Raw genomic sequence first — 12,170 nt, 5'->3', positions numbered from 1 at the left:
CTGGTCATGTCGTTTTGTGGCTAGTTGGTGTTCATGGATGCGGATCTTTAGACAACAACTCACCAGAACGAAGGACCCAAAACCCAGCATGAGCAAAACCAATGTAGTGTACAAATTCCCATGCAAGGACTGCACAAAACACTATATAGGACAAACAGGAAGACAGCTAACGATCCGCATCCATGAACACCAACTAGCCATGAAACGACATGACCAGCTATCCTTAGTAGCCACACACGCAGATTACAAGCAACATGAGTTCGACTGGGACAACACTACTATTATAGGACAAGCCAAACAGAGAACAGCCAGGGAATTCCTAGAGGCATGGCACTCATCCACAGATTCAATCAATAAGCACATCGACCTGGACCCAACATACCGACCACTGCAGCGGACAGTGGAACTGACAACCGGAAGCGGCAGATTCAAACCACTACAAATGGCGGAGGAAAGATCACAGAAGCGCTTCACAGGAGGCTCCCAAGCACTGAGGATGTCACCTAGACAAGGGACATAACGTCTGCAACACAAATTCCCAGCTCAGCGAACAGAACCACAACAACGAGCACCTGAGCTACAAATCTTCTCTCAAACTTTGAGCCTGTATCTAGCATTTCAGACTAAATTTTAAGGTTAAGTTTTGTGAAGGTGACTGAGCACATCTTGCACAATAATTGGCCATCATTGAGAAATTTGTATTGCTATCCGACATGCAGACAGCTAAATTATGCAGGCAACCTGGCACGAGCCTTTTTTAATTTACTAAGTTACAGTAAAATGGCAAACCTTTCTCACATTGCACTCCTACTTTGGCCTAGATTTTAAGCGGTGTGTATATAGAAAACAAAAGTAAATCTTGTGTCCTGTGCTCATTTAATTCCAGGTCTTGGAAGCTAAACAGAACTTACACAAGCCTGAGAGGTTCCTGACTATCAACCTAGTTGGTTGCAGAATGACACCTAAAGCGAAATAGAAAGCATTAAAACACAAGAGCTAGGGTCACTCAGGAATAGAAGCTGACCAAGTACTAATGTCCTCGGCATTAGGATGCTTCCAAAAATTAAAGAACTCACCATATGCTCTCCGCTTAGATCCTGAACTACTTTAATCTGATCAAAGTCATAAGGTCCCTTGAAGCCATGGGCTGCTTTAAACTTGACAGGTCTTGTGTAAGGCATCCCTTCATCATCACTAGAAGAAGCATCATCTTGATCCATATGGAAAACTAAGGACAGCAACAACAAAATTTTACAGCAGAAATGATATTACATAGTTCAAAACTGCAAAAGTAGAGCATTCCTATTTCTTGGAGGCTAATTGAGCATTGGACATATTTAAATAGCATGTTGGACTCATTGCCTGTTCCATGTCTCATTACAGGCTTCTTTCATACCTAAACTTTCTATCCTTTATATGGTGAATGATTCAAACTGATTGCTGAAGCAACGTATGCTCATAAGCATTGTATTAAATTATTGAGAAGTTTTTTTTTCTAAATTAAGCTATTAATTTGAGAAACTTACCTTCATCTCGGACACTCTTAACTTTATTTACAGCTTTTTCACCATACTCTTCAGCAAGATGCTTGGCTCTCTTCACTGATTTACCCAAAAATTTCTTAAATTGATTTCTAGGAAAATAAAATGACATTTATCAGGATGAAAATATGCTTTCCGTATCTTGCCACAGGATTATGGGGTCCAGAAAGTAACCAGCAGTTAAAGCAACAAAAGCGGTTTTAATATTGTTCTTGAATAAACATAACTGAAGGTCAAGATAATCCATGGTTACAAAGCGTTTGAGATAGACGCTTCTTTGGGGGAATATGCAATTTAAGGACGTAACATGTTTTCAGAGAATGTCACAGGATAAACCATCTGAAGTCTGATGGCTTCTCAAGGTAGGGGTTGGCTCTTTAGCATAAGACAAACAGGAAATAAGTAAAGAAATGACTTTTCCTTGCATTTATTGGTTTATCAATTTCAAATCATTTTCTCTCCAGAAGAATTCTCATGGCCACTTGTATAAACAAGTGAACAAAATGCTTCAGAAACGTGAGTGCTGAGGAAATTTTAGCAGGAAAACTGCAATCCCTCGAATCAAGATGAACCACCTTTAGGAAAGGACTGCGGAGGATTAAAACAGTGCAAGACTTGTAAATAACTGCATGAATTTCATTTAGTCTGACAGCAAACATGCAACAAAATAAGTAAACCGGGAATGTTACAAAAACAAAGAATTGAAAATGCCAGAAGTCCAAAACAAAAACAGAAATTGCTGAAGAAACTCAGCATGTCTGGCAGCATCCGTAGAAAGAAAACAGAATGAATGTTTTGGGTCCAGTGACCTTCAGAAGTGATTGTGGCAAGGATAAGATTGGTATATATAGAAATGAGGTTGGAAGGAGGCAGGAGTAAATGGTAGGTGGACATGCAGCATGGGGACAGAACAGCAATTGGGCAGACAAAGTTAGGTAAAAGTCAGCCTCAGAGAATCAATAGCTGCACAAAGAGCCCATGTGATTACAAGACCTGCTCTGTAGGGACTGCAGAAGACTTGGAAGAGAATGCTCAGGCCCTAAAATTATTGATATTGAGTCCTCAAGAAGAAAATGAGTTACTGATCTTCCAGCTTGTGCTGTGCTTCACTGGAGGTGCTCTGTAAAGCAATCACCCAGTCTACGTTTTGTCTTCGCAACGTACATCAGACCACATTGTGAGCAGTGAATATAGTGAACTACATTTAAGTGCAGATAAATCATTATTTCACCTTGAAGATGTGTCTGGGGCCTTGGATAGCGAGGAGGGAATAAATAATTGGGCAGGTACTATACCTGCAATCGCATGGGAAGACGCCATGGGGATATTGGGAGATTTTGGGAGTTGAAGAGTGAACATGATCCATTTCCTTGCCCGACTGCTGTTCTTTATCTCTGCGTTCCATCTCCACCTATCAGTTATTCCTCCCACCACCCTATCGTCAACATATATTCCAATCTCTTCCTAGCTACAATAAGTTCTGCAGATGGATCACTGGACTCGAAATGTTAATCTGCTTCCACTCCAAGAATGTCACAAAGTTGCTCTGCACTGGAGTGTAATAGCTCTTGGTTTCAGGTGCAAACAGAACCAGGTTTTGAACGAAGCACACATCACATCATATAACACGGAGCTCCAAAAGAGCTCTCTGAATGTATTACATACGTTATACACAACAAAAACAGAGTGTTTGACCTACCCAGTTCAAGCCAGTATCTGCCTCCACATGAATCACCTAAATGTATACTCATCTCTTCATGGCACGATATTCTCTGTTCCTTGCTTTCTCATGTGTAAGTAAAGCTCCCCATTGAAGTACTTGAATGCAATTACTATTTTGCACAGAAAGCAATGTCAGGTCCAATTCCTGAGTCTATCTACCCTTCAACTGGAATGTTACCTGGCTTATCGGCTTGGGAGAAAACTCCATTAAATTATGGCTGGTCTCCCTGGGTGCATGTGTCTGTTTGTCACAGGGCTCGATTAACTGTCCCTGAAGTAAAACATTCATTACTCCTCTCAGTCTTCCCACCTAGGGAGCATTCCTCATGCCTGGGTCATGATGTATACCAGGTTCATCAATCCAGCTGGTAGTATCAATCATTCAAGAACAGGGTGGTATTTAGGCAACTTTGATTGGTGCCTGAAAGAAGGATTCCCCAGGTTGGAGAAACCCAGCCATACTTATTCATTGTGCTTCCTAATTTGCCAGCATATGAAAAAACAACAAGAATATTGATGTACTAGTGAGGGTGTGGAGAAGATTTAGAGTTGAAAGTAGAAATATTAAAGAGAAAAAGATTTGACACGTTGGGTCTGTTTTCTCTAAAAGGAGAAGGCTGAGGAGTGACCTAATGGAGATCTTTAAACCTGTGAAGATTTTGATTGCGTGGACGCAGAGAGAAGGTTCTCTCTTGTGCTTAAGAACATAACTTGGAACAAGATAGTCACCGAAATATCTAAGGGAATTGACAACATCTTTTTGCACCCAAAGAGAGGTGCGAAACGGAAAACACTCAAGCACGAAGATTGGTTGAACTTAATAGTATAGCATTTAAGGGGAAGCTGAACGGGCATTTGAAGAAAAAATGAATAGATTGTGGATTATGATCAGGAAAGATGGGGGGGATGGAGCAGTCCATTTGAAATATAAACATCAATGACCAATTGCACTGAATACTTTATTTCTGTCCTCAAAATCCTATGTAAGCCTGTGTAATATAAAAACGTGTTCCAATGGCAGAATACAAATTAAGTGTAAGAAATAATATGGCTCAGTGTTGCCAAATGTTTCCTTTTCAACAAGTCTATTTGAAACACAAAGCTAGTTTATAGAGTAAAAAAACCTTACGTTTTCTGTTTGATTTTATGGCCATCTTGCTCAGATTGAGCTGAATGAATCTTTTCTTCATCATCTGACTGTGCAGCATCATTGCTAGAATGGGAAAAAGCATTTTGATTAAATCATGCCATCTTGTTAACTTATAAAGTTTATACGGAGTTCTCAGTTTAAATTCCTCAAATACACCAACCCCATTTAAAAATAAAGCACCAGCTGATTCATTGTATGCCAAGCACTTTTCCTGATTATTTCAGTTGATGTTGAACATCAGTTACGAACTGAAGTTGCTCTACTGATGAATATGAACAAGCAACCCAGGCAAATACATCTGAATAGACATTGAACATCTTTTGACAGAACTATGATTGTTTTTTGCTCATTTTGTTAACAATAACAAAAGAGACTGTTCAAATATCCAAGTAAAACCAAGGTAGTCTGCTTGGTGACTAGGGAAAAAAATGTGCTTCTTAGTAAATTCAGTAAGGAATCAATCCTGTCATTTTAATTCTGGGAAGATTTAACTCCTGATTTGTAACAAGAAGAAAATGTCACCAGTATCATGTTACGTGTAGTGCCTCATATTTCTGCCAGTTACTTTATTGTATGTATGGAGTTGTTTATGATTGGACAGCTGAAAAAATCTTAGCTACAATGACGACTAACACCTGAATTCGCCACTTAATGTGGAATGAAACTTAGTATAAAATAAATTTCATGACTAAATGGACAAAAGGTGCAACCCTCAGTAAAGTAGCAGAGGCAGGTGTCAGCACCCCACATACCTTACGTATTCCTTTGTTCGGCGCATGATGTGCAATGTCAGTGGGTTCAGGCCTTTAGGAAGCTTTTCCTCAGCCATATTCAAAGGGATCTCTTCTCCAGTATCTAGGTTCTTCACCATCACGCTTGCAAGAATTTCCTTTTGTAAAGAAAGAAACAAATTATGTAACACTCCTAAAGCAAGCCAGATAAATCTACCAGTTAAGTGCACATAATCAGATTTTTGATATGAAAGCACAAAAGCAGACAATGTGCAGCAAGAACAAATCTGTTGCAATGTACAAAACGATTTGTCCTGGCAATTTCATTCTTTAATGGACATAAGATGATAATAGGGGAACAGGAAAATGTAAGAGTGCATTGCACCAACATTCTACAAACAATTTGAAGACAATTTGCCATGAGTTAGATGAGGTAAGACTTCCTAGGTGTATCCACGAATATTTCTTGAAACAATATATAAATAGCCCAACTCAAGAAGGGGCCCTACTAGACCTTATATTGGGAATGAGCCTGACCAGTGATTGAAGTTTCAGTAGGGAGAATTTTGGGAACAGTGATCATAACTCCACAAGTTTTAAGATACCTATGGATAAGAATAAGACTGGTCCTCTGGTCAAAGTGCTAAAGTGGGGGAAGGCTAATTACAACAGTATTAGACAGAAATTGAAGAAATTAGATTGAAAGTGGCTGTTTGAGGGTAAATCAACATCTGAAACTTGGGAGTTTTAGTTCAAAGGCCAGTTGATCAGAGTTCAGGACCAGCATGTTCCTTTGAGGATTAGATTAGATTACATTACAGTGTGGAAACAGGCCCTTTGGCCCAACAAGTCCACACCAACCCGCCGATGCGCAACCCACCCATACCCCTACATTTACCCCTTACCTGACACTACAGGCAATTTAGCATGGCCAATTCACCTGACCTGCACATCTTTGGACTGTGGGAGGAAACCAGAGCACCCAGAGAAAACCCACACAGACACTGGGAGATCGTGCAAACTCCAATGAAACAGAAGAACAGCAGGATTTAGGAACTCTGGATGAAAAGAGATGTTGAATGTTAAATCAAAAAGAACAACAAAGCATATATTAGGTTTATGAAACAGAAATTGGACAAGGCTCTTAAGAAATATAAAGAAAACAGGAAAGAACTTAAACAAGGAGGGCTGCAAGGGGCCATGAAATGTCCTTGGCAAGTAGGATTAAAGAGAATCCCAAGGCACCTTGCTCAAACATGAGGAGCAAGAGGGTAGTTAGGCAAAGGCTAGGTTCATTCCAGCAGACTTGTTAGGGAGAGTCAGCATGGTTTTGTGCAGGTATGGTTCTGTCTCTTAAATTTGATTGAGCTTTTTGGAGAAGGATAAAAGAGGGAAGTTGCGTGTGAAGTCAGAGGAGGTGTGAGATCCAAAATTAGTACCTTGCATCAGTATTCACCAAGGAGAAGGACAGAGATGAAGGAAGGGTATGTTGATATTCTAAGACGTGCTGATATTAAGTTGGTGGTGTTAGGCTTCTTGAAAAACATTAAAGTAGGTCGATCCCCAGGGCCTGGTAGGATACAACCCATGACACTTAGGGAAGCAGGAGAGTACATGGCCTTGACAGGGATTTTTGCATATTTTTTAGTCACAGGCGATGTCTCAGAAGACTGGAGATTAGCCAATACTGTTCATTTGTTTAAAATGGGCACAACAGGGATAATCCAGAAAATTATAGGCCAACATTGGTAGGTAAATAATTCAAAACTCTTAAGGACGGGATTGACTCAAGGTTGGAAACAAGTTGAATTAGGGAGAGTCAGCATGTCTGTGCTGGGGAGGTCTTGTCTCACAAATTTGATTGAGCTTTTCAAGAAAGTGATGAAGGTGATTGGCGAGGGTAGGACAGTGGATGTTGTCTATATGGACTTTACTAAAGTATTCCTCATGATAGGCTGGTCCTGAAGATTAAGCAACATGGAATCTACAGCATGTTGATAAGTTGAACTCGCAATTGAATTGTCACACAAGACAGAGGGTAGTTGTGGAGGTGTACTTTTCTGACCGGCAGATCTGTGACCAGTGGTGTTCCACAAGGATCACGATCAGTGCAGGGGGACCTCTGCTGTTTGTAATTTATGTAAATGATTTGGATGAAAACACTGATGATCTGATTAGTAAGCTTGTGCCAACATGAAAACTGGTTGAGTTGTGGATAGTGAGGAAAGTTGCCAAATGATGCAGCAAGTAATAGATCAGTTGAAAAACTGGCTGGAGAATCGGCAGCTGGAGTTTAATTCACAAAAGTGTGACGTGAAGAATTTTGGGAGATCAAATGCAAGAGGAAAGTATACAGCAAAAGACAAGACTCTGAGGTGCACTAATCCACAGAGGGATCTTGGGGTGAAAGTCCAGAACACACTCAAAGTGGCCACACAAGTACATAAGGTAGTAAAGAAGGCGTACAGCATATTTACCCTCATCGGTCAGAGAACTGAGTATAATAGTTGCTACATCATTTTGCAACTGTATAAAACTTTAGTTAGGTCACATTTGGAGTAGTGTGCACATTTCTGGTCTCCAGGAAGGAAATGGAGGTTTTCAAGACAATGCAATAAAGGTTTCCCAGGATGTTGTCTGGATTGGAGTGTTATAGTGTAAGGAGAGGTTGGGCAAACTTGGATTGCTTTCATCAAAGTGTCAGAGATTGAGGGGAGACGTGATAGAGAAGTATAAAATTGAGGGGCATGGACAGGGTGGATAGTCAGAATCATTTTCCCAGGGTGGAAATATTAAATACTAGGGGCCATAGATTTAAGGTGAAAAGGGGAAAGTTGAAAGATGTGTGAGGCAAGTTCTTTTTATAGAGTGTGGTTGTTACCTGGAATGCACTGCCTGGGGGAATGGTAGAAGCAAGTACGATAGTAACATTTGAGAGGCATTTATATAGACACTTAAATAGGTAGGGAACAGAGGGATATGGACCACTGCAGGCAGACGGGATTAGTTTAGAGTGGTCACCAGAGACATGGTTTGCCGAAGGGCCTGTTCCTGTGTTCTATTATTCTGTTTTATAATTTATAAAGCAAAGAGGGAATCAATACACTGGACACAATTTGTCTACCAATAGAGAAATCTATTTCATTAATTCTGCAATAATGCTAAATTAATTGTCATTGTCTACAAAATAATAGGGTGGTTATGGTAGGTGATTTTAACTTTCCAAACAGAGACTGGGTCTGCCATAGTGTTAAGGGTTTAGATGAGAGGAATTTGTTAATTGTGTATAAGAAAATTTCCTGATTCAGTATGTGGATGTACCTACTACAGAAGATGCAAAACCTGACCTACCTTTGGGAAATAAGGCAGGGCAGCTGATTGAGGTCTCAGTAAGAGAGCACTTTGGGGCCAGCCACCATAATTCTATTAGTTTAAAAATAGTGATGGAAAAGTTGAAGTTCTAAATTGGAGGAAGGCTAATTTTCACGGTATTAGGCAAGAACTTTCAAAAGCTGATTGGGGGCAAATGTTCGCAGGTAAAAGGAAGGCTGGAAAATGTGAACCCTTCAGAAATGAGATAATGTAAGTCCAGGGATAGTATATTCCTGTTAGGGTGAAAGGAAAGGCTGGTAGGGATAGGGAAAGCTGGAGAGAAATTGACAGGATAGATTGAATGAATCCTTAGAAGAGTATCAAGACATTAGGAGTATACTTAAGTGGGAAATCGGAGGGCAAAAAGAGGGCAAATAGGGTTAAGGAGAATCCAAAGGGATTTTATAAATACATTAAGGATAAAAGGATAACTATGGAGAGATTTCGGCCCCTCAAAGATCAGCAAGGTGGCCTACATGTGGAGCCGCAGAAGATGGGGGAGATATTAAAGAGTATTTTGCATCGGTGTTGACTGTGGAGAGGGACATGGAAGATATAGAATGTGGGAAAATAGATGGTGACATTTTGAAAAATGTCCATATTACAGAGATAGTGGTGTTGGATGTCTTGAAATACAGAAAAGTGGATAAATCCCCACGACCTGATCAGGTGTACCCTCGAACTCTGACTGCTGAGCCCCTTGCTAAGATAGTTGGATCATTGATAGTCACAGATGAGGTGCCAGAAGACTGGCTATTGTGGTGCCACTATTTAAGAAAGGTGGTAAGGAAAAGCCAGGGAACTAGAGACCAGTGAACCGGACATTGGTGGTGGGCAAGCTGTTGGAGGGAATCCAGAGCGAGAGGATTTAGATGTATTTGGAAAGGCAAGGACTGACTAGGGATAGTCAGCATGGCTTTGCATTGAGTTTTTTTGATGAAGTAACAAAGAGGATTGATGAGGACAGAGCAGTACACGTGATCTATATGGATTTCTGTAAAGCGTTCAACAAGGTTCCTCAAGGGAGACTGGTGAGCAAGGTTAGATCTCATGAAATAAAGTGAGAACTAGCCACTTGGATGCAGAGCTGGCTCAAAGGTAGAAGACAGAGTGGTGGTGGAGGGTTACTTTGCAGATTGGAGGTCAGTGACCAGTTGTGTGCCACAAGGATCGGTGCTGGGTCCACTGCTTTTCATTTTTTTATATAAATGATTTGGATATGAACATAGGAGGTATAATCAGTGAGTTTGCAGATGACACCAAAACTGGAGGTGAGTGGATAGCGAAAAAGATTAACTCAGAGTACAATGGGATTTTAATCAGATGGGCCAATGAGCTGAGGAATGACAGATAGATAATTTAGATTAATGCAAGGTACTGTTTTTTTGGAAAAGCAAATCAGAGGAGGACTTATACGCTTAATGGTAAGGTCCTGGGGAGCATTGTTGAACAAATAGACCTTGGAGTGCAGGTTCATAGTTCCTTGAAAGTACAGTTGCAGGGAGATTGGATAGTGAAGGTGGCATTTGGTATGCTTTCCTTTATTGGTCAGAGCATGGAGTAGACTTGGGAGATCATGTTGCTGTTGTACAGGACATTGGTTAGGCCACTTTTGGAATACTGCATGCAATTCTGGTCTCCTTCCTATCAGAAGGATTTTGTGAAAATTGAAAGGGTTCAGAAAAGATTTACAAGGAGACTTCCAGGTTTGGAAGATTTGAGCTACAGGGAGAGGCTGACTAGGCTGGGGCTGTTTTCCCTGGAGTGTCAGATGCTGAGAGGCGACCTTATAGAGGTTTGTAAATTCATGAGGGGCATGGATAGGGTAAATAGGTAAGGCCTTTTCCCTGGGGTGGGGGAGTCCAGAACTAGAGAACATAGGTTTAGTGTAAGGGGGAAAGATATAAAAGGGACCATATTTTCACACTGAAGATGGTGCATGACTTAAATGAGTTGCCAGAGGAAGCGGTGGAGGCCGGTACAACTACAGCATTTAATAGTTATCCCAATGAATAAGAAGGGTTTAGAGTGAGATGAGCCAAGTGCTGGCAAATGAGACGAGATTAGGTTAGGATATCTGGTCAGCATGGACGAGTTGGATGAAAGGGTCCATTTCCGTGTTGTACATCTCTATGACTGTAAGTATTATTCAATTCACTGTAACCCTGTAAACAACATTTTCAAATTAGGGCACGTGCATGGGTCAGATGGGACAGGATCCAAAGTGAATTCAAAGATGATTCTGGGTAATCCAAGATGGAGAATAGGAAAAATTTCTGGCTGTAACAGCTGCTCCTTTTTTGAGGTATTTTAGGTGCTGGAGGTGATTTCCTCAAATTCCAGGAGTAGCAATTACTGTTTTATATGCTGTTGCATTGTTTTGGAATTTTGGAGAAAAGTCAAAACAACATGTTTCGAAATGGAGAAGCACAGACAAAGGAAGCACATGGTGAGATCAGTGAAGGAGAGAGAGAAAGAAACTGACACCAGAGTGAACCTGCACAGTTTCTGCTTTTGCTATTTGAATTCATGTATCGCTGGACATCGGAGTGTCTGGGAAAATTAACAAACAGTGAAATTCACAACTGATCTTGGAGGAACTGTTTGGGTGAAGTTCACAGCACAGAATCAGATAAGTTAATTGTTTTAGGTGGCCTACAGAAAGGCTGCAGTAGGGAAGAGAGTGGGTTCTTTATTGATTATATGATTTTTGAGACATGTCTCTTGATTAAACTTAAAATATAATCCGTAACTATTAATCCAACCTGGGGCGGTGTTTTGTAGAGGAATAAAACGGCGTTAGTTTCTGGATCTGTAGATTGAGAGAGAGCAAAAATGGCCTTCAGTAGAGTGATATATGCTTCTTGTCAGATATGGGAGTTTAAAGAGAGTTCAAGGGTTACTGCGGATTATATCTGCAATAAATGCTCAGTTGTGAATCTCATCAGATCAAATGGATCGGTCGGACAGTCAGTTAGAAGCAATGAGGAATTTGCAACAGCAACAGTGTGAGATGGATGGCAGTTATAGGAAGGGAAAAAGTGAGGACTGCAGATGCTGGAGACGAGAGCTGAAAAATGTGGTGCTGGAAAAACACAGCAAGCCAGGCAGCATCTGAGGAGCAGGAGAATCGACGTTTCGGGCATAAGCCCTTCTTCAGGAATAGTTACAGGAAGGGGGAAGTCTCAGATACAGTCAGATGGGTTAACTCCAGGAAAGATAAGAGAGGTAGGCAACCTAGTGCAGGTGTGTTCTGTGGCTATATCCATTCAAACAAGTATGTGTTTTGGAAAATGTAGAGAGTGATGGATTCTCAGGGGAACGTAGCACGAATAGCCAAGTCTCTGGTATTGAGACTGGCTCTAATGCAATGAGGGATACGTCGGGTTCCAAGAGAGCAATTGTGTTAGGGGATTCTCTAGTCTGAGGTACAGATAGACATTTCTGTGGCCAGCAGTGAAAAATCAGAATGGTGTGTTGCTTCCCTGGTGCCAGGATCGAGGATGTCTCAGAGAAGGTGCTGAATGTTCTCGGCGGGGGGGCAGCAAGAGGTCATTGTCCACATTGGAACCAACAACATTTGGAAGGGAAAAGGTTGAGATTCTGAAGGGTGATTAGAGTCTTAGGGAGGAATTTAAAAAGGGGGTCCTCAAG

At 41.0% G+C, this 12,170-nt stretch overlaps 1 protein-coding gene across 4 annotated transcripts in view; it reads right to left on the bottom strand.

Moving 5' to 3' along the window:
* wdr44 (WD repeat domain 44) overlaps window positions 1-12,170 on the bottom strand; it is a 62,341-nt gene that overhangs the window by 20,808 nt on the left and 29,363 nt on the right. For all 4 annotated transcript variants that reach the window (XM_043704365.1, XM_043704367.1, XM_043704368.1 and 1 more), the window contains 4 exons: window positions 5,166-5,302; window positions 4,393-4,476; window positions 1,527-1,633; window positions 1,077-1,228 (listed from right to left, as the gene is read on the bottom strand). In XM_043704365.1, coding sequence (XP_043560300.1) covers window positions 1,077-1,228; window positions 1,527-1,633; window positions 4,393-4,476; window positions 5,166-5,302 — 480 coding nt within the window. The remainder of the gene's footprint in view (window positions 1-1,076; window positions 1,229-1,526; window positions 1,634-4,392; window positions 4,477-5,165; window positions 5,303-12,170) is intronic.

This window comes from Chiloscyllium plagiosum, chromosome 15 (assembly GCF_004010195.1).
Source record: "Chiloscyllium plagiosum isolate BGI_BamShark_2017 chromosome 15, ASM401019v2, whole genome shotgun sequence".
In the NCBI taxonomy this organism is placed as follows: domain Eukaryota; kingdom Metazoa; phylum Chordata; class Chondrichthyes; order Orectolobiformes; family Hemiscylliidae; genus Chiloscyllium; species Chiloscyllium plagiosum.
The sequence above is the reverse complement of the archived record's forward strand: the minus strand, read 5'-3'. Positions and strand labels throughout refer to the sequence as shown.